General features: G+C 41.4%; 1 protein-coding gene across 4 annotated transcripts; it reads right to left on the bottom strand.

The window, feature by feature from the left end:
- Positions 1–23,416, bottom strand: LOC124149787 (PHD and RING finger domain-containing protein 1-like). Of its 4 annotated transcripts, none has more exons than XM_046521561.2 (14): positions 23,287–23,416; positions 20,586–20,980; positions 18,656–18,840; positions 18,423–18,506; positions 17,462–17,583; positions 16,273–16,361; positions 15,070–15,227; positions 14,136–14,348; positions 12,823–13,031; positions 12,229–12,345; positions 10,830–10,963; positions 6,907–10,196; positions 5,587–5,715; positions 1–5,231 (listed from the first exon to the last, which is right to left on the bottom strand). In XM_046521561.2, exons 2-14 carry the CDS (start codon positions 20,869–20,871, stop codon positions 5,061–5,063), a joined length of 5,187 nt encoding a protein of 1,728 aa, XP_046377517.2. In that variant the 5' UTR covers positions 20,872–20,980; positions 23,287–23,416; the 3' UTR covers positions 1–5,060. The 4 variants fall into 4 exon arrangements, with proteins under 4 accessions (XP_046377517.2, XP_046377515.2, XP_046377518.2 ...); XM_046521559.2 differs by having other exon boundaries at positions 23,243–23,381; XM_046521562.2 differs by having other exon boundaries at positions 6,922–10,196; positions 23,243–23,381.
- Between the last annotated feature and the right edge of the window lie 47 nt (positions 23,417–23,463).

Here is a 23,463-nt window from a genome sequence, read left to right as displayed (position 1 = left end):
TGGGTTGATCATGTTTATTGCATGTAGACATGAGAGAAGAACATGTACTATAGCACAATCCATATACAAAAGTCCCTCACCATAACACACAGCCAACACAACACTGCCAATACAACACGTCAGACTACCTCAGCCTCAGAGGCAATTTGCAAAATAAGCAATTTTTGACAAACATTTCCAAACACATCATCATCATCACAAATTCCACTGATGAAGGGGCAGTCGGGTAGCTTAGTGGTTAAAGCGTTTGCTCATCATGCCAAAGGTCTGGGTTCCATTCCCCACATGGGTACAATGTGTGAAGCCCATTTTTGGTGTCCCCCGGCTGTGATATAGCTTGAGTATTGCTAAAAGCAGCATAAAACCCAACTCACTCAACTGACAAAGCCCAGAACTTAATGGGCAGGATAACACATCATATTTCCTCAAATGAGCTGGACATATCAATTTGTGAGGTTTAAAAGTACACAGTAAAAACACGTGGGGAGGGTGGGGGAGGTTGTCTTCTACATTTCGTTTTCAAAAAGGGTGATCCGGACTCCCTGGACCCCCTTGGTATCAGCCTATGGGGTCTGAGCTCTTCATAGAGGCAACACAGAAAGTGTGATTTCATTCTGAGAGACAAAAGCTGAATGATTCTGCTCCCCATAAACCTATGATGATTATTTATGTTCAGAGTACAAGAGGCAGGGATGCGGTGTTTTGGCAATGTTTGCGAGTGATCTGACAATTCGTATTTTCTAATATATATTCATGATTTTTACATGTTCATTATGAACAAATCCTATACGTCACCCATAGTATGTGTTAGAGTGAGGGACCACACAATAAACTAAACCTAACACTTGCTTGATATTTGTGAAGAATTTCATTCATCCATCCTACCAAATGTGGTAATTCCTACCCAGCAGACCCAGGGCTCATCAAGCCCAGTGGGTAGAAACCTGTTTTTCACGGTTTTTGTTACTTGTTGTCTTGTATGCCGCGATAAATTTGTACCCCTGGTTGTGGTTCAAGAAGTACAGAGTAGCAGACTTTGTCTCACCATAGAAACAGTTAAATCTCTACAATAAATACTGTCAGACTTTAGAGGCAACAAGCCTGATAAAACCGTCAGAATATGTCCTATTCCAATGCATAGAAACCCACAAGCACAACCTTTTCTCAATATCTCCGACAGGTTTTCTATCCTTTGGTTCGGGAATAATTCTTGATCTGGACATTGCTTGTCTTCATAAAATGGCAAACTGACAACGTACTTACCCTTACACAAATTGATGGAATACCAATGTCTTTTCCTTATGAAGAAAATTAATGTTGTACATGATCTGGGCAAACAACAGACAAGAATTATCCTTGTTTTCTGTTCTACCAAATACGTCGGTAGCTGAGACTGACATAATCCTGTCGCTATATATGCTGTATCAACAAAGACCCACAAAATAATGGTAAATACTTTTAAAAACATTCTATAAATCTGACCGTGAAACACATAAACCTGAACAGAGTAATCAAATGAATAACGTGCTTCACTTAAATTTTTCTGAACGTCATTCTTCACAAACTCAGAAGCAACCTTAAAGACAGGTATAAATGCATTCAAAAATATTTGCACTGTCTCCAATTAAAGTCATGATTTGCGATTTTCAATAGCCATGACAAAAACAATACAGGTTCTTACAAGATCCTTTCAAGGTCAGAATCAAACTGACAGTTGATAATAGACCAGCTATTTCTAACAGCGTTTTAGCATCTTGGTTTATTTAAATGTGAGGGTGAGATAATGAGAGAAGAACACAAACCACAAATGTCTGCTATCTCACATTATGGGGTATTAGCCACCAGCACATTCGTATCAGCCGACGCATTCCCAACTCCACCTTGAAATTATTAGTCCCATACCTTTATTCAATTGAAATTGGTAAAATCTGAACATGTCTCTAAGTTAATGATTATCTTGAAAATGGAATTAAGAATCGCATTACTTTCAAACATCTTAATTCCCATAAATAGATAAATAAGCACTGCTCCACAAGAACCATCATCGATTATGTTTACGTTTTAACACTTTCTAAAAAATATATACGATGATTTTTAAAAAATACACATTTTGAGTTTACTTCCTTGATTGTCCAGAAAGAATCCTTGGACTTTGGCTAATACCCAATAATGTACAATAAGTTACACGCCACAAACCAAGTTTCATCAGGTTATGTGCGCTCCCTAGTCTGCTTCTGTCCACAAAATCCTATCTTGAAAAGACAGCAAAAGCTGAACGTTGTGCAAAGGAATCAGGAACATTTCAGGATATCGTGTTAAAAGACTAGTTCGAATACAATAAAGGTGACTAATATCAATGTTTCATTGTTTAACATCTTATTTATTCATCCCCTGACTTGAGCCTTCCTCTGAGAGGCTGCATTTAGTTTGAACACAACACTTTACTAAGAAAAGAATGCAATATTTGTACAGAACACTTTCTCTACAGCTACACTCCACACCAACTGAGGGCATGTCACTAGAAGCAATCACACACAAAAGCCAGGGAATTAAAGAAAGTCTTGGAAGATTAAACGTCTCAGGAATGGAAGGCATGGGAAGGATGAAGAACTACCTTGGACCATGACGATATACTGGCATGTCTGTCTACTCGTACGTTACTACGAATATAGCTCAAAACAGAATAAATCTCTCACTTTTAACAGACAATTCATAAACAAATGGCAAATGTTTTCACGACTTGATAGGAATTTGTAAAAATGTCAAAACGTATCCAGACTTCATATAGGCCTCAATTTCATAGAGCAATCTTTTACAGTACACCTGTCTTAACTCCCATACTCTAACCCTGACTCCTATGATGACCCTACTGACGGCGCGAGCACCATTGTGTCTACACGTTTAGTGATGGTGAACGAAGGCTGTCTATGTTAGTAAGACTGGAATGATGATAGACCCTGACATGTGGAGTCTATACAATGCAGCGTGACACAAACTCGGTCGTCATCAGACTACGGAAGCCTTCCATTGCATTACATAAGCTGGAAGCATCTGGAACTGATGTGAAGGTTTGGCTGATAAAGCAGAGAGTTTCCTGAGCTGTGAGACTTCAGACACAGTATGGATGACAAGCTTCATATTTTTGTGTATCCCCCATCGATAAATACTTAATCAGTGGGTAATTTCCCTCGTATTAAAAGAAATGTTTAAAATCTGGGCTCTAAAAACCAAATGGGAAAATAAAGCCATGCATCTCATTTGAATGTTTGAAATTTATATCAAATTTTTCAATCATACAACTCACAAAAGACTTCAGGTTGTGATCCATCCTGAAATGTTGGAGTATTTGCCCATGTGACAAATTAATATGGCTGCAGCTGCGGCCATATTTAATTATATCTGTAAAAGCGGCACCGCCCTACAATGTGAAAAATGTGTAGCCAGATGGCCAATTGTTTGTATTTTCAGAAAGGACATATCCTCAATTAATATTCAGGTGAATTTAATGTCAGCTGATAAAAGTATTTGTCATTCAATTCCATGAAATGATAATGAATGATGTTGGTGGATCTGTCAAGGTATCGGACCACCTTCCTCCAGAAACACGGTTACTATGACGACAAGACATGCATATTTAAGTTACGAGCTGCCAGTATATGCAAGGTCCCTTTCAGTCTTCAATTCCCTCTGACCATGATGAAATTGGATGATAAACTTGCTGACTGTGTCATAACCATGAGCTGCCATTTTCACAACACGGCAAAGGATACAAATCTTTTTGTTCGACACCATGGAAAGTGTCAATGGAGACGTCAAAGAGTCCATTAAGTTACACGAGTTCACTTCCTGATGCTACTTACACGTATCAGCTTGCATGATTCAATAAGCGCTGGATGAACATCAGATGGGCATGATTGAAAACTTTTGTAAAAAACTCACACTTAAGTAGAATCCATTCATACATGAGTTGTGATTGCTGATTAGAAACGTGTGTTCAAAATCCCTATTGACCAACTGGCCTGGAATCGTTTAATGAATTACAATTCAGCGAAGAAATATCAATTCAATATTTGCGCTGCTGTTAGATAACTAAGATAAACTGCTAGAGTGAAGCAGATATAACACATCTGATGGGCTAAAAAAAGGATCTTCTTGTATGAAATATATTTTCGAAATGTTCGAAATGTGACTAAAATCAAGTTTCAAATGAAAATCCCAGGCCACTGCTATTTAAATGTTTATCCACTAAGTATGTTGCCACTTCCACAAAGAATGGGATCCTAGCCCCGTGATCATCATACGCCCTTGTTGAAGCATGGGAGTTGGGATCACCTTAGCGCTAAGATCGCTTCGTGGAACGGGACCTGTGGTAGCTAGAGTCAGGATAACTTGAACATGAATAAAGTTGTTGTGCCCAGGAGAAGCAAACAGACAAACTTCATCAACAAACTGATATGTAGCCATGCTTTCATGCCCTGGAAATGGAGGTCACGTGACCCTGCAGGTAACAATGATAGGTGATAAATCTATTTATCTCACATGTCTCACATGGTAACATGCTTTCTATAAAACAACTCCAAGTAATAATATTAACAATGATTGATTATCTAAATGAAATTGCAAGAATGTTTTTGCACAAAACTAACATACTTTCACTCCACAGTTTTCAGTCGGTCTAGTTCCACACTGGATAAAGTCTTAAACCAATCCGTTACCATGGTTACAGGAACTGATGAATTTACACTGCAGTTGTGCTGTACAGTATCTTTCTGGATGAATGGCATCAACATTGATTTATATATATATATATATTTACACACACACAGTTTCACCATGGTATACGATGTGACCAAACAGGCAATAACAGTCCATGATATTGGCAGGTTCCACGGTGACTGCCCAACAGATGCCTGTCACCCCCTCGAATACCATGTAGACTGATCACATCACAGCAATGGACGAGTCCAAGATGTCACATAGGTGAGAGGCAGTCTTATCATATGTCACCGAGCACTCACACATTTATTTGCTACACCAATATATGATACAATAATTTAATGCTATCGAGATGGTTTCCCCTTTAGTCTTTCACCATTTGCTTTTGAATCATCTTTGGATTTCTTCTTTACTTCTTTGTGTGGTTTCCGACCTTTGCGCACTTTGCTAACATATGCATCGACAAGTGCCCTGATCTTTACAGGGTTCACATCTCCACTCTTGCTATGGCACACCTGGAAGGGAAAGATAAAAATTCAACATCTGATAGATATTCTTTGTTTGTTGTTTAACGTCGCACTCAGCAATATTCCAGCTCCATGACGGTGGTCTGTAAATAATCGAGTCTGGACCAGAAAATCCAGTGACTGACATCATGAGCATCGATCCACGTTATTAGGATACAATGACCTGCATCTACCAAGTCAGTGAGTCTAACCAACAGATCCCGATAGTCGCCTCTTACGACAAGCATAGTTGCCTTTTACAGCAAGCATGGGTTGCTGAAGACCTATTCTACCCCGGATCTTTACGGGTCCTGCTGCCTACATGTATGAGGGAGGTTACAGTCCCTGTAAAGGAAGTGGTTACCTTTGGCACAGCCTTCCTGAGAATCTCCTTATATTCGTCCTTATTGATCTTCTTGCTACTGTAGAAGGGTTTAATGGCTAGCTTCACCTCGTCCACCACCCGCTCCTGGAGATGCAGTTTCTTCAAATACTACAACACATGGCAACATTGTAAGTACGAGACACACTCACCAACATCAGTGTGGCTGTACAGCAGGACTTATGTTTCATTTCCTGGTTTACAGGTTGTTTTGTGTGTTGTTTAACGCCGCACTCAGCAATATTCAAGCTATATGACAGCAGTCTGTAAATAATTGAATCTGGACCAGACAATCTAGCGACTGACATCATGAGCACTGATTTACTCAACTGGGATAGGGTGACATGCATCCACCAAGTCAGTGAGCACCTGACCACCCGATCCTGTGAGTTGCCTCTAACAACAAGCATGAGGCCAATTCTTACCCAAATCTTTTTTGTTTCAATAATTTGTGAAAGTTTTCCTTCAGGGTTAAATAACATAGGTAAGCAAAAACATCACAAACATGACAAATGGTTTCTGAAAATGTCCAAGCAGCAGCCGTCAATAATTTTCAGGAACCAACGATAATGGAGAGAACTCATCCCTGCACTGGGCCTAGACAATGCATTGGAATAAAACAGGTAGAACATCAGTCAGGTCAGGTCAAGCTTCACATCATATTTCCCTCAGTTCCACAACAAACATGATTGTATTTACTGTAGCCATGGCAACCTGAACGACCTTAATGACCAATCGTTACACTTTGATAAGTTCATGTTTATCACATTTATAACTTGTCTGAAAACTAAATTATGTTTAGAATAGGTGGGTGGCAATAGATATGTTAATCCAAGGGAGTTAACAGTTATTACCTATCCATGTGGGCAGTAACTTTCTTATGTTTGCACATGATGATTGCTGCATATTGTCTCATAGATCAGTAAATATGGCTGACAGAGATGGCATAACTTAATGAGTACATGTTACCTGAAACATGTTCCAATTATTGACTGGTTTCTGATAGATCACAGAATCTGCGATCCATTCCCACCAACCATTTAATAAATTGTAGCGATAATAAAATTGAGAATAACAATTAGAAAGTCTGAAAAAAGTTTTAAAAGCATTGTTAAAATTGTGCCATGTCAAAGTTTCCTTGTCGTGTTTGTGTTGTAAAATAACATTTAAGAGTATAAGAGAATACAGAGAAAAAATTGCCTAAATTAATGATTTTAAAAATGTGTGTTCATTATTTGATTACTTTTTAAAATCAATGACTTAAATTGTTTTTTTAAGTTATATTATTAAGCATATCCTAACCTCATTCAGTCGTACCTTGTCCTTGTTTGTGAGGTCCGCAGCTGACGACGGTTGGTCATCCTGAGTTGAAGACAGCTCCTGGACGGTTTTCTTAAAAGTTTTCAAGTCAACTGTCCTTTTCTTGGGTTTTTCATCTGGGTCGGTGTTCATGCAGTCGGGCGGGGTGGGCAGCTCCAGCTCACAGTCGTCATCTAGCGGGGACATGTCCATGTCCACAACCTCCGTGGTCTCCACCGACTCCTGCGCCTTCAGTAAAGCCCCTTTGCCAAACAGCTGTGGGGGGAGTGGCACCTTAAAGATGCCGTTCCCCTTCCCACTGGGGGAATTAAGGCCAGATTTGTCCTTTTCAAGAGCAGCAAGCTGGGCTTGAGCACTTAGTAATTTTGAGATCTCTTCCAACTGTTCCAGCTGTGATTTTGGAGCCTGTGGTCCGGGGGGTGGTCTGAGTGGGTTCGGCAGTAGAGGACGAATTTGGTTCATTTTCATCTGCACTGGAGGTGGGTGATTGTGATCTGGTGGGAGGTGCATGTTAGGTGGGAAGGGAGGACGCGAGTGGTCAGGACCCATGGGGTCGAAGCCACCGTTCATCACATTACCCCCTGGGGGCATTCCGCCAGGGCCAGGAGGCATACGAGCACCAAATCTGTTCTGCTGTAGCGGCAACATGCCGCCAGGAGGGTTCACCTGCCAGCCAAACCGAGGCATCGCCCCAGTCGGGAGACGAGGAAATCTACCTGGCTGGGTTTGTGTGAACGGAGGTGGCTGATTTAACATAACAGGGTTCATGAGAATCTGTCTTTGGGGCAAGCCTGGTTGGAGTCGGGGATGAAGCATCCCAAACGTCACAGCAGGCAGAGGAATATTTTGTGGCTGCATAACCCCTGGCTCACTTGTCAAAATAAATGCATTCTCACTTATGAAAGGTCCCTGTCCGTGAGCATTTTGCATGAGCTGTGGCGGAAGGTCGGGTGACGCACTGTTGGGCACAGCACCTTGAAAGTCCACTGAGATTCCCTTCTCGGTCTCCTGTTCCTCATCGGTCGGGTGAGCGGGGTCGTACACAGACGGCTCCTTCCCGAATATACCACCCTGCTTAATCAAATGCTCCGACACTTTCTTAGTGGCAAACGACTTCAACTGAAGACGGACATGTTTTTCACTCTCTGATTTAGGCTTTTCATTCTTACTTGCTGATTTGTCACTCTTAGCCCTTTCACTTTTGCTGTCTGACTTATCACTTTTAGCATCAGGCTTATCACCTTTGATGTCCAGATTTTCACTTTTCTTTGCCAAATCGGACTTTGCACTTCCACTTGGCCCGAAGGATGGCAGAGGTATATTTTCATGGTCCTGCTCCTCCTCATCATCACTAAGAACTATTGGGTCATCCGTGAAAGAAACAGGCACTAATTTGGGTGCACTGTGATTAACTTTCACTGAGGAATACTTGGTAGTTTCCTTTTCAGCCTCATCTCCAGATCGAATCTTCTTGTACTCACTCCTTGAATCTTCCCTGTCACTCTTTCTTTTATACGATCTTTCACTATCACGATTTTGTTTAGAATAACTGTCTCTTTCAGAATATTTTCTAGGACTGTGAGATCGAGAACGACTTCTACGACCTCTATGTTCAATGCTACGATCCCGGCTACGATCACGATCACGCCTCTTTTTCTTGTGCGATTTTTCTCTTTCATAAGATCTTTCACGAGAATATGACCGTTCTCTACGCTTTTTGCGAGATGACCTTTCACGTGATCTTGACCTTCTACGGTCATGTGACCCAGAGCTATCCTTTCTCTCTCGGGACCTACTTCTAGATCTAGTGTCTTTCCTTCGTTTATGCCGAGACGAACTTTCATATTCACCTCGTGACAGTTCTTTTCTGCTATGCTTATCACGTGATCGTTCTTCTCGATCATCACGTCTATCTTTATCCCTTCTTTCATAGTCTCTTTCCCTCTTATCATACTTAGAAGTCCTATCTTTGGAGTCAGAGTCTCTTTTACTCTTATGAACAGATTCCTTCTTTTCATATGCCCGGTGACCATGGCCTTTTTCATCTAACCGTTGCAACACTGTCCTTAAATCATCAGCAGCATCCTTATTCCTGTAACTCCTCTTCTTAGGAATACGTGGAAACTCTGAAATGGGCACCTTGTTTTCCTGTTCTCGGGTAATTTCATAGTCAGAATCATCTGTGTCCCATCCCCCTAGATGTGACCCCATTGTCCGAGCTTGAACCTCTTCCTCAATCTCACCTTCTTCATCACCCCCTGCCTCTTGCTCCTCTTCCTCCTGTTCTTCTTCTTCTTCCTCCTCCTCCTCCTCCACTTCAACCTCCTCCTCCTCCTCCACTTCTTCTTCCTCACCATCCTCGTCCTCCACCTCTTCTCCTTCCTCATTTTCAGCAACTTCCTCATTTTCAGCAACTTCCTCATTCTCAGCAACTTCTTCATTCTCAGTAACTTCTTCATTCTCGGCAACTTCCTCATTCTCGGCAACTTCTTCCTCGACTTCTTCCTCAACCTCTTCCTCCTGTCCCTCATTGGCATCTTGAGAATTTGTTTCCGTTTCTTCTACTTCCTCTTCTGCAAGAGTCTCTTCAGCTCCATCCTCTGCCTTCTGACTGTCTTCGTCTTCTCCACCTTCATCAATCTGCAGAGGTTTTTCAGAGTCCATGGAGGTATCGTCCAGGGCGTACTCCATCACTTCACTCGGAGACCCAACATCACATTCGCCCCCCTTTGCTTCAGTACACACCTTGGAATCTTCAGATGTAATCTCACTACTGGCCTCAAAAATATCACTTTGGCTCTTGATGCCTGGAATGGAGTCCGGTTCTGATGCATCTTCTTTCACACAATCGTCATCTGTTTTCTCCGACTCCTGCACCTCTTCCCCGTCCAGATTAGAACATTCATCATCTTGCTCAGTCTTATCCTCAATATCTTTCACAACAGTATCCGTCTCATTTTCACTGTCCTTGGCGCCATCTTCTCCCATATCTGCGTCCTCGTTTGTAGGAAAGGAAGGATCATACACAGTCTCAGGTTTGCTTGGCGAGTCATCTGTGGGTTCAAATGGGTCGTAGTCAAAGCCAATTGAGGCTGCTGGAGCCAGTTGGCCTTGCTTCGAGGACAGAACATCAGCTGCATCTTCATCTGTGGGATTAGACGGGTCGTACTCATCAACTTCCTTCTCCTTTGAGAATGTGTTCAACTCAAATGTGTTGCTATGTTTCAGATGAACGTCTGCCTTTGGGACTGGCTTGTTTGCAACGAGAGAACCTGAGAAGAAACAAACAAAAGAAGATTTCATCAGGGCAAATCACATGTGACTTGAAATACAGACACACTCCAGCAATATGGGATCAAATACATCTACATGATCTAGTTGTAAAGGTCTCGCCAATTAATGAGATACACTCCACCAATATGGGATCAAATACATCTAATGATCTAGTTGTAAAGGTCTCGCCAATTAATGAGATGGTTAAAGTCAACCATGAACATTATAGTTCAACATGAGATCTGTTAAGAATCTAAATTGAATAGATGAACAAGATATGAACAATAATTGGCTAGGCCAACCAAAATCTAATCCCCAGGGGGAGGTAATAAAAGTCTGTACATGTCATGACATTACTTAAAATTGCTATTTAAATATTTGTCCGTGCATCCATAATGACAGATATTGTGATCATTAATTTCTTTAAAGATAAGTCCAGAGGACTATTGTTAACTCATGGCACTAATCCTTCTGAGTTTGTAGCTAGTCCTGCTTGACTGACTAAAATCACAGCATTGAGAACTGTCCAGTATCATAGCCTCAAACTAGTCATTAGGGACTATTACTTGACCTCAGCACTAATTAGTAGTCTTGGTCTCAAGACAAGCATGAAATCCGATGGCTGGACCTACCGTCTCTCTTTATCGTGACATCCCCGCTCTTCATGTTGAGGATGCTCTGACTCTGCATGATGCAGCCGAGGATGTCGAAGGTGGAGCTGGTTGCTGCTGCTGGCTCGACCACGAGGGTGGACGGGGTTGACACTCTGGCAAAGACATCAAGATCATCAGTTGGAGAGTTAAACAAAGTTACGGTGACATTTGTTTAGACAACCCATACTGAAACAATACATATGACACCTTGTCATGATGTGAGTGAGTGAGTGAGTGGTTGAGTGGTTGAGTGGTTGAGTGAGTGAGTGAGTGAGTATAGTTTTACGCCATTTTTTATAGCAATATTCCAGCAATTTCAAGGTGGGGAACACCGGAATTGTAAATGTTCTAATAAATTTGTATATTTATATACTTATCCTATCTCAAACTATGCATTTCTTCTTAAACCTCAGGTCGCTGGGGTCGTGTTGCACGGGATTTTAGTGGTGCGTGAACCATGATCACAGTGGTGATTTGGTGATGTATGGGATGTGTTTCGGTGAGGGGTGTTTTGAAGCTGGAAACTCTGTTCTAGGACGTTTCCACACCAAGATCAAAGAATAAGAAGAAATGCATAGTGTGAGATAGGATAAGTTTAAAAATATGGGCTTTACACTTTGTTGGGAATCGAACCCAGGCATGATGAGTGGATGCTTTAACCACTAGGCTACCCCACCGCCCCCTTTGTCAAGGAGAATGGATAACTATTCATGTACCCTAGGGAGGATCTTGTTTGTTGTATTACACTGCGGTCTGCAATATTTCAGCCACATCACATTGCTTGTGAACAAAAGGGATGGCAACTAACCAAGTACATCCACCAGCCTGAATATTGACAACATACAGGAAGACTCTACTAGCCTTACAGATACCATCAACAAAACTCATCCAAGCTAGCTTATTTCCATCCCAGAATATTAATCATGTGTGCACCAAGAAAACCAGTGATTCATACAATGAGCAATATTCAACACCGTTGGAATATGATGACATGCTTTGTTTGTTTGTTTGTTGTTTAATGCCGCACTCAGCAATATTCCAGCTATATGACGGCAGTTCGTAAATAATCGAGTCTGGACCAGACAATCTAGTGACTGACATCATGAGCATCGATCCACACAATTGGGATACGACATTCATCAACAAAATCAGCGAGTGTGACCTACCGATCCGGTTAGTCGCCTCTTACTACAAGCATAGTCGCCTCTTGTGGCAAGCATGGGTTGCTGAAGACCTATTCTACCCCGGATCTTCACGGGTCTGCAATTAACTACATCACATAGTCCGACTACCTGACCCAAGTGACAAGCAATACAGTGCTGTGGACACTTACACCAAGGTCCACACAGAGTTCACTGTACAAATTAACTGAACTTACTTCGGTATTCTGACTCTGCCAACAGGACGATGTGACTTCAATGATAATACAGAATACTTGGTGAGACGGCCTGCCTTCCCACTACCACTTGGTTGAGCTTCAGGTGACACATCATCACTGCAAATAAAGACTGGACTAATGATACTGTGCCTCACGGAAATGGTTCAAAACTCCCCAAATCTTTGAAGTAATAATTTGTTAAACTACTAGTTCAGGGTGCTGTTGTCCGAAACAGCTTAGCACTACAACTGTCGTAAGACTTATGTTAAGGTATGGGAGTTATGATCACCTTAGCGCTAAGATCGCTATGTACAACGGCTCCCAGGGAGTTATTGACTCCACAGGGGTCCAACAAAATAAGACTCTTTCACAATTCGACTACCGGTGCCTCATTACTCCAGATGGCACCATTCTGAGTGAGTGAGGCAGTCATCATTGTTTAATGCTGCATCAGCGATCTTACAGCTATTAGCAGACACTGGATTAACAAACGAAACATCATAAAGGAGTAATGTTTTTTAAAAAAAGGCGATCCAGAAAGCAATTGTCTAAAAGGTGGGTGTGTCTGGATTAACGAGGTTTAACAGTGCTTACTCTTGGAAATGATCTAGATCGTCTTTATGGCCGAGTATAGAGAAGCCAACATCCTCGGCGCGGTGTTGCTCTAGCGTCTTCTCCTGGGGCAGCTTCTGCATAGGTATGGAGAGACCTGACGGAGGCTTGGACAGACCCAGGCGCCCCGCGATCCGAGACTTGACTGTGGTGGATGCGGGAGCTGCTGTACGAGGACTGCCTCTCTTTAGCTGCAACAGTTGCACAGTCAATACAGCTCTTGAAATTCACGCTACTCTGCTAGCCTGAGACTACTAATTGTACTGACGACAAGAACAGACCCAAAGATGGTAGTCCTCATGGACTAGTAGCAGTTGAGAGCAATAGTTCTGAACCAGGTCTCAATTTTGCTACAAATGAATATAACAGAGGGGAGGTGAAATGCGGTTTAACGTCGCGTAGAAGATTATTGCACTTATATAGCGACGTGCATGTACATGTGCGTGTTTCGCTGCTTGTACTAGTCCGGACTGATGCCGATTTATAGTGCTAGCACACTCAGATACCATGCTGCAGTTTACCATGACTACACCACTAGACACAGTATACTGACTCCGAGCCGACCAGTCCTTGTTTTAGCCCCATAATACTGAGCGCCAGACAGGATAACAACAAGTACCATCTTTAACATCTTTTGGTATTAACTGAATAAAGCTGACGAAAAATGTAAACATGGTACACATGACACACATTTTTGTCTCGTTACCAACTCTGAGGACTCATTAAACACTATTTCAACAAGTCTTAAAAAACACTCCTAATGTCCAAGGATGTCAATTTGAGTGAGTGAGTGAGTGAGTGAGTGAGTGAGTGAGTGAGTGAGTGAGTGAGTGAGTGAGTATGCCGTTTTTATCAATATTCCATATAGGGATTCGAAGCCAGGTCTTCGACGAGACGAGTGAACGCTTTATCCACTGAGCTACCCCACCACCCCATCAATGTGAACGTGGGTGTATGTGTATCATGGTGGGGCAGGGTCCTGTTGAAGTTGCAGAGCTTTTAAAAGTAAGTGTTCTTTAACGCTTCAGTAAGATATATTTAAACTGTATCATGTCAGTCTGTAAATAATCAAGTCTGGACCAGGCAAACCAGTGCCGGAAAAATGAGCACCAGAGGACGATGACATTCCATCAACCAGTTTCTGTGGCTTTGACTACCCATTCCAACTTTGTCACATCTGACCTGCAATGGGTACTTGGTACATATTTGTTCTTCACAATGTTCAGTTCTAATGACAATTAATTAATTATTCAGGTAGACGTTGATCTGATTACAAACACAAGACATCATCCCACCTTTCGCTTCTTTCCTCCCTTTCTCTTCCTCCTCCGTTTGCCAGCCGTTTTCTTTTTTGTTTTCGAGCCTGGGGATTTAGTTTTCCGCTTCTTTGGACTCTTGCGTTTACGGGTTTTCCGCCTTGTGGTCTTCTTTCGTCGTTTGACAGGAGATTTCTTTTTCAAAGGGGATGCAGATGTTTGACTTGAAGAAGCAGCAGACACGCCTTCTTCCTGTAGTTGTGAAGTTGTGAGATTGAGAGTTAACTGTATAGGCAGACTTTCAGTCACCTGAGACAACATTCTTGCCTTATCTGCACAATGAAAGATTCAGGTACGACTGGGATGAGTCCAAATTTACTACCCGGGTAACTGAAGGCCTAAAACCCGACTCTACCCTACCCTACCCTACCCAGGTACCTGCTGTAGGCCTCAAATTGGGTACAAAATGTCCGATTGGAAATTGTTTCACAGGAGCCCTATGAAACTATTTAGATACACGTATAGTACATTCTGATCATGCATACACTGAAGTTGACTGAAGCTTTATCTTTACCCAAACACATAAACATCAGAAGGAAAGCATACACAGTCAGAAAGAAATGCGAACATTAGTGACTCCCTATGTCACCATGGAGCTTTATTGTCACTGTCACTAAAAAATATATCATGTGACTAACAGATACTGGTCGTCCTGTGGGTACCTGGGTCCTACTAAGGACCCATCCGACCTCAGTACCCGAGCTACTTGTCCCAGCTCTAGATTCAACACAAAAACATTAAATTCCAGGGCTCAACAATTAATTTCTGCCACTTGATATCATTTGTATATCAGCAGTTGTGTCCAAAACATGACATCACTGAATTGTCAGGTTTGCTGCAACACTAAAACTACCAAGAAAATAGTTTATTGATCGAACATGTATGAAGAACATGACTTCAATCTCGTTCTTACCTCAGATGAGGAAACGAGTTCGGGTGGCAGCCGTAATGCCCTCTCGACACGGGTCTGCCTGATCCGCGTCCGCACTCTTTCACTAACTAGAGTACGAGCAATGAGACGGCGTCGGGGGCGGATGTCAATATCTTCCTCTTCACTTTCTTCAACTGCACCTACACCATCAACAAAACAGTCAGAGTGTGTGTGTGTGTGCGTGTGTAATGTCCTGCTTAGCAAGCGTCCAGTGATATGGCAATGATCTGTTAACAGGCAAGTATGGATCAGACAAACCAGTGATTAGCATTGATCCATCAGAGCTCCAGATAAGCTTTTGGTGTTGTGGGTATTTTACCCATGCATTTTAAAATCAATGGGTATCAGTAATTCTATCTGCGTATTCAAATTTCTGTTACCCACTAGTTTTTACACATGTGGGTATTTAAGTTAAATATTTAAAAACACTATTCATCTAGTCCCTGCAAACTGGAGTCGTGTGGGTTCGAGAGCTTTATAGGACTCAAAAATACCACGATACTTCCACACGAAAGTGTGATGGCAAATGATCATGATGTGACTGTCATCGTGGAGTTTGGCAAGGTTGACGGAATGCCCGTTTATAATTTCAAAATAAGTTGCTGATTTGCTGATCGAATACGCAGGGTTACTTCACAATATTTTGATGATACACACAAATTTTATTTTTGTAGCGTATCTGTAATGTTCGTTGCGTATTTGATACACTTGGATTATATTTTACTGCGTAGATCTGCATTTCTGATGCGTATTTCACACAGATACGCAGCTTATCTGGAGCTCTGTCCAGGCAATTGGGAAATGATACGCAATCAACAAAGTCACTGAGTGTGACTTCTCGATCCACTGACTCGCCTCTTATGACAAGCAGCGGCTAGTATATTGTCTAGAAGACTACAACACATCATGGATGTAGTTAAGTCAGGATAAGACAAACGCATGGTTGACAGTAAGAGCTACACACACACATACACTCACCAGTCACACTTTTTAACCTCACGTTAGTTGACCATGTACAGTGAACGTGAGGCACTGTTATCTCATGTCATCCATTTATCTCGTTCATGCCTGCCAATCTGGATTACTAACAGGCTAATAAAAAATATATACCATTTTCATAAGGTAAAATATATCCTTCCTCAATAAATGAAAATGACCAATCAGAAACAGCTAGGTGACCTTTACCTTCCTTGTTGGCTGCGGCACAGTCGGAACAGAACCACTCCTCTACAGGGATGTCGGCCAGAGGTGGCGACAGACACTCACAGTGAAACCTGCAACACAATAACCACTTCAATAAACACAAGTCGGCGAGTCCAAGGCTATTACAATTCTGGAACTATTACAATTCTGGAACTAGTGACATTTTCTTCCACTTCCAGTTTTACCCCACCAGTGATTCCCCACAGGATGTGAGACACCACCCACCCAACCCCACCAGTGAACCCCTACAGGATGTGAGCCACCACCCACCCACCCCACCAGTGACCCCCTACAGGATGTGAGACACCACCCACCCCACCAGTGACCCCCTACAGGATGTGAGACACCACCCACCCCACCAGTGACCCCCCACAGGATGTGAGACACCACCCAACCCCACCAGTGACCCCCTACAGGATGTGAGACACCACCCACCCCACCCCACCAGTGATCCCCCACAGGATGTGAGCCAGCACCACCCCACCAGTGACCCCTACAGGATGTGAGCCAGCACCCACCCCACCAGTGACCCCCCTACAGGATTTGAGCCAGCACCACCCCACCAGTGACGCCCTACAGGATGTGAGACACCACCCACCCCACCCCACCAGTGACCCCCCACAGGATGTGAGACACCACCCACCCCACCCCACCCCACCAGTGATCCCCCACAGGATGTGAGACACCACCCACCCCACCAGTGACCCCCCACAGGATGTGAGCCAGCACCACCCCACCAGTGACCCCTACAGGATGTGAGCCAGCACCCACCCAACCAGTGACCCCCCTACAGGATGTGAGCCAGCACCACCCCATCAGTGACGCCCTACAGGATGTGAGCCAGCACCCACCCCACCAGTGACGCCCTACAGGATGTGAGCCAGCACCCACCCCACGAGTGACGCCCTACAGGATGTGAGCCAGCACCCACCCCACCAGTGACGCCCTACAGGATGTGAGCCAGCACCACCCCACCAGTGACGCCCCATCAGGATGTGAGCCAGCACCCACCCCACCAGTGACGCCCTACAGGATGTGAGCCAGCACCCACCCCACCAGTGACCCCCATCAGGATGTGAGCCAGCACCCACCCCACCAGTGACGCCCTACAGGATGTGAGCCAGCACCCACCCAACCAGTGACGCCCTACAGGATGTGAGCCAGCACCCACCCCAGATCACAGCCATCACACAGCAGTAGTCTGTCCTCCCGGTCACAACGGCCGCACACCTCGCAGTACGTTGGCTCTTCCTCAACCTCTTCCTCCTGAGCATTCTTATCTTCAACAGGGATCTACAAACATGAACACCATGAAAAACCTCCACTTAAACATCACAAAAATGTGTGATTAATGAGAAATATTCACTTTGGCTCTTCATCACCTTTGCTTCATCTGTAATGCACGGTTCATACAGATATGGAACATGAAAATTCAAGGCCTTTTCATGTGTCATTTTCAAGACTTTTAGTTGGGTTATTAGCCTCAGTCTGCCAATATTTTTGTAATCCAGCATACTACCTATTAATTATAATACTCAAAAAGCAGTATGCACAAATTCTCAAACAAGATTGATTTCCAATAAATAAAATGAAAATCTTATCATGAATTCTTCAAGGTGTTTAGCCAAGTGTCAAATCTATCACTGTGATAAACCACACTGAAACATCCTTGGTACATTACTATTAGATTTGTGTGTTTTAATTCCTTTATTGACAAGTTTGTCATTTTGTACAAATTCAGGGCTTTTCAAGCTATTTTGGTGATTTTCAAGGCTTTCAAGTTTAAATTACAAATCAAGGCTTTTCAAGAGGGACCTTAATATTCAAGGCCTTTTCAAGCCTGTACAAACATTGTTACATCAATACTAACCTTGTATCAAACAAATTTTAAAACGGTTGCGACTAACATTTTCTTGCATAACTAATGACAACACCCAGACATTATTAGTTCCTTTGCCCAAATGGCACGAGTAGTGATTATTCTGATAAGCTATATGGAAATATACATACAATAGATCAGGACTAGCATGCCTTGGTAAGTGAGTGTGAATATTGGTGAATACCAGACACATCAGCCAATTTACAGTTTCTAGAATGTTAAGTTCCATCATAATTTCCATGGATACACTCACCTTCTCATAAACCTTGTCCTCACTGGGATGTCTGGCAAGAATCAGGCGGAACACCTGTCTATCAACGGGGCAGGTATTCACATTCTGTCAATCAACACATAATTACGTTAAATAATGACTCATTGTACACTACAATGCATTTGTACACTCTGACTAAGGTACTATGTGAAAACCAGTTCTTGTGAAGATACCATAGAAGATATATTGAAAGAAGAATTTTCAGAATTTCGTACATTTGCCCACTCCTGAATACACTCAAGACAGAAGTTGTGGTCACAGGCCTCGGGAGTGCCGACATCTTGATCCTTGAAGCGATTAAGACAGATTGGACAATTGTCAGCGTTCTCGTCGTCGGATTCGCTCTCAACAACTAAGCCTTCAGCCTGAGCTTCTTCCTCCTCTTCCTCAGACTCCCACTCTAGAACAGTAACAACCAATCATGGAATATACACCTACTTACGTCTTAATGAACTATATCCAGTAGAGATGAAATGATACTGCAAGGTCACAATACATAACGAATCACGATACAAAGGTCAAGATATGAGACGTAAGATGTGGAAATATGGAAATGTCTTGACTACAAATATTTCAGAGCAGATGGAAAAGGAAAAGCTAGCTAACGTTTGTTACAGCTATTTTAGTAGTGAACTTAATTACAACACATTTTGTTATTTTTGACTGACAAAAATACCGGGGGTGGGGGCATTAAACAAGCAGACATGTATTTTAGCAAGCAAACCGTCTTGTATCGCTACAGAAAAAAATGTATCGTGTATCGTATTTGTGCAGGAAAACTCACGATGCACTGATGTATTGTTTCACCTCTAATATCCAGTAACCATGGTAACACATTGTTCCAAATAAAGGGGATTCCAGGTTTAATGCTACAGCATAAGAATCCCTTAACCATGTTAAATCTATTATGAATTATTAAACTAAGGTTATAAGGCCATTCAGGGTCCATTTCAAACAGTCACCAGGCAACTGTGCAGTGCAGGGATTATCCTGGAAATGTTTTACCTGTGAGAGAAAATCACCCCTGATCCAAAAGAAATGAGATTTTTTGGCGTGTGATAAGATTTTGCTAATTTTCAGAGATATTTCATCTTCACACGGTGGGGAAACTGTATTTGATTTTTAGCACTTGTGCCTCAAATAGTGTTGCAAGTAATATAACCAGATTAAATAGATATATCCTTGGATATCCCATTTTCGAACATTAATTAGATAATAAGATTTTTGTGTGCTACCAAAGTGTTTAGTTTGTAAAAACAAAACTTGTTTTGTCAATCGGGGATAAAAAAAATTGTTGCACACTTCAACCATTGTCAGCTGATGCAAAGCTCCATGCAGTGATATAGGAATTGGTTATGCACAGTAAGAGATAGCATGCAATGCTGCGAGTATGCAAATCGCTGTTTCGATTGACAACTTTTGACGATTGAATAAACTAGCGTGTAAATTTTTTATTGACATTTTTAAGTACCGCAGATAAATTTATTCAAGCAATATGCCATTTTTTGTAGGTGAAAATGAGCGTGTTAATGCAGATAAAACTATTGAAAGATCTATGCGATTTTCAATCGCGCTGATTGAATGTTGGTGCGCTATCACGAAAAATATGCGAGAATATCCCTGAATCACGGCCTAAGACAATCCCTGGCACTGTCACAAGGTTCATAAGGGGTGGGATGATCCATAACATGATACACCAAATATATTGTAAGAACTGTCTTAAGCAACATGTGGATGATGTTTGTTTGTTGTTTAACGACGCACTCAGCAATATTCCAGCTACATGACGGCGATCTGTAAATAATCAAGTCTAGACCAGACAATCCAGTGATTGACATGAGCATCGATCCACTCAATTGGGATATGATGACATGCATCAACCAAGTCAGCGAGCCTGACCACCTGATCCCATTAGTTGCCTCTTTCGACAAGCATAGTTGCCTTTTATGGCAAGCATGGGTCGCTGAAGACCTATTCTTCGGGTAACATATGGATAACGGACAAAACCTATGTAAAAGCTTTCATTCCAGAAATGAAATATGATCAGTAGATGGTTTTCTTATTATGCATACCAATGAACTTTCAAACAGTCATCATTGACATGAAGTTCTCATTAACATAATTCAGGTGGTGAAAGAAATTAACCTTCATCAGAATCTTCCTCCCCTTCAACCTCATCCACTTCCTCACCGTCTTCGCCATCCTCGTCGTCATCATCCTCATCATCGTCGTCTTCATCATCTTCTTCGTCACCATCATCATCATCATCATCACTGCCTTCCTCTTCCTCCTCTTTTAGTTCTGTATCCTCTGCTGTCTGCGGTCCCCCTGATGATGATGCTGCGGATTCGTCTATTTGCATTCTGTCTTCATCCGACGAATCAGAATCACCTCCCATCATCCCTTCCATCTCAAAGTTAACCTTACTCATGGTTGTGTATGATTAATCTCTTTCACATCAATGTTGTAGAAATTACATTCTGCTTGTAAAAAGTCAAATGTATTCCTGTAAAATGTATCTGTAAAATGTTGATATGGATCTGAAAAAGTATCAGAACAATCACAATAAAAAAAGAAGTCACATTATCTTGCCATCTGATGCAATAAAGTAGAAGTTTCGTCGATGGATCACACCCCAACCAAATAAAGTTAAAGTTACGAATTCCAAATGACCAGGATAAGTAAAACCTGATAACTATTGGAAGAAAAACCATTGTGATATTTTATGATTTTGGTTAGGAGTTCAATTACAATTAATGCTGATATGGCTAGCTGACAACTTGGTAACTAATCGCAAGTCATAACTATTGACTTTAAACAAATGGAAAATAATTAATGACGAATCAACTTAAATATTATTTAAACACACCAAATAGATTTTTTTCAATGTAAAATAGTGCAAATCGTGCAAAAAATGACAAATTGTGACACCCCTAATGTGATCTTTCCAATGCCCTGTATTTCTAAGTTTCATCTCTACATATACGGTAACATATGATGCAACATGTATGAAAAAAATGTCATTTCATAAACAAAACATTGGGAATTAATTGACATTCAAATGCTGTTGCTGTTGGTGGTTTTTCAATACAGTTGCCATAGTAACCATATCACAAATCAGATTCATATCGAAAAATGTCATCATAGGTTGGAACAAGCTTCATGGGCCATGTGTTTTCTGGGAGGTGATTTTTACAGTGCGAGAAAATTAATTTTGAGAAAATTTAGGATCATGTTGCTGTAGTGCAAAGGTAAAAATCAAGTTCAAATTTCAAAATACCGGAGAAAAACTAAACATATGTGTTGAACCCAGGAGAAATTTCAATACAATAAGAACCAAAATTGCGGAGAAATGGACAGAAATAAGATTTTCAACATGACTGCTGTGGCGGCCATGTAAACATGGTTAAAGATCCGATTGAAACCTCTTCAACAAACTGGAGTGTTATCCTTCAGTAGTGGTAACATGTATGTTAAAACTTCATAGATGCAGGCCATTCTAAGGAGATGTTAATGAAGGACAAATAGGGTGTGACATAAGCATGATAAGCTCACTTGACTTTCAGTGAGGTAATCTAAACATAACATTTATAACAAATGCCCTTTTACTATTGGTTACACAGTCACAAAGTTACTTTGAACTTTGGTTAGAGACTACTGCTTAACATTGAAAGAAATAACCAACAACACATTAAGATATCTGCATATCATATTAAACCTGCAATAGTCTCATCTACAATCATGAGGATTATACAAAATTAATCATGGCATACATTTACCAAGCATTTTAGCATGAATGATTATTTTCCTTTGAGACGTGAGAAAATTTTGATTCTATGGAATTCAAAGTGTAACAATTTAGTAACATAAAGCAATGTGCATGTAATGATGTTGCATGGGATGGATACATGGAAAATTGAAATAAAGAGTTACCTCCCATATTAAAATGATGCCAGTTGGCCAAATTCATGCCATATAAAGGACCTATAAACAATTAACCTTGAATTCCTCTTTCCAACACCCCTTGATGTTAAATATTTAAGAGCTTAAGTTTGATGCCAAAACAAACAAGCATTCAAAAGCCATACCTGTACAAAGCATGACCATTTTGGCTTTTGAATCTTGGCATGAGTGTTTATCTGTGATAAGTACTGATTGCTGTCTTTTGAGAATATCATCTAAACATCAGCAATATACTAAACACAGAAACATCATTTTATGGTATTACTCTAATTGTCTGTCTAACCTCAAGCAAATAACTTCATGAATCATATTCTTGTCTATTAGAGGCTATATGTGAACTCGTAACAAAGACTTTGCAGACACAAACCTCATCTCAGTCATCAAAGTAATATTGTTTCATAAACTGAAAATCATGCTAAACAGTATTATTTTCTCCACGAACGATTTGTCTTTAACTTCGACTCATGATGAAGTTGGTTTGGTTTTGCCAAAATATCATGAATAGAAAGCGAACCGTGATTGTATATTCGGTTTGACAGTAGATAACTGAATCGGGACAGGCACCGCCATTTTACTCCATTCCGTGAGCCTAACGATCATAAAATACCTCATGTCCTTGTAAACATATTTCAAGAAACAAATTCAACATAACTTGAATCATACTGCACATTCATTTTGGATACTTTAAACGCCGATAACAGGATAGAGCAATCACCGACTGAACAAATATCACTTCTCCACACCCCTTCCCTTTGATTGTAAATACAAAACTGGGGTAAATAACTCATAAACCAATACTGCACTTAGTTGCACAGACACAAGGAAAGATCAGTGATTACCCGTACTATGTCCGTAATCAAGATATAAGTAAAATATCCGCTACTTTTATCCAAAAGCTTGGCACATTCTTGGCAAGTTTTGCCATGTTGCAGAATCCGCCATCTTAGTGCAGGTGCCCGGATGAAGCCATCCAATTGAAATAAGTTTCGAATCAAAATGTGCGTTAAAACGTAGTTTGATAATATTAAAATTAACTAAAATCATAACAAACACGAACGCC

Source organism: Haliotis rufescens, unplaced genomic scaffold (genome assembly GCF_023055435.1).
Source record: "Haliotis rufescens isolate VD_foot unplaced genomic scaffold, xgHalRufe1.0.p SCAF_6, whole genome shotgun sequence".
In the NCBI taxonomy this organism is placed as follows: domain Eukaryota; kingdom Metazoa; phylum Mollusca; class Gastropoda; order Lepetellida; family Haliotidae; genus Haliotis; species Haliotis rufescens.
This window is presented reverse-complemented; position numbering and strand designations above follow the sequence as displayed.

Coding starts and splice junctions, on each gene's coding strand:
- LOC124149787 (XM_046521561.2), bottom strand. CDS start 20,871: ATGAGTAAGGTTAACTTTGAGATGGAAGGGATGATGGGAGGTGATTCT. Junction 13,032..14,135: donor AGGGAGGAAAGAAGCGAAAG/GTGGGATGATGT, acceptor CAACTGTTGCAG/CTAAAGAGAGGCAGTCCTCG. Junction 12,346..12,822: donor GATCTAGATCATTTCCAAGA/GTAAGCACTGTT, acceptor CTTTATTTGCAG/TGATGATGTGTCACCTGAAG.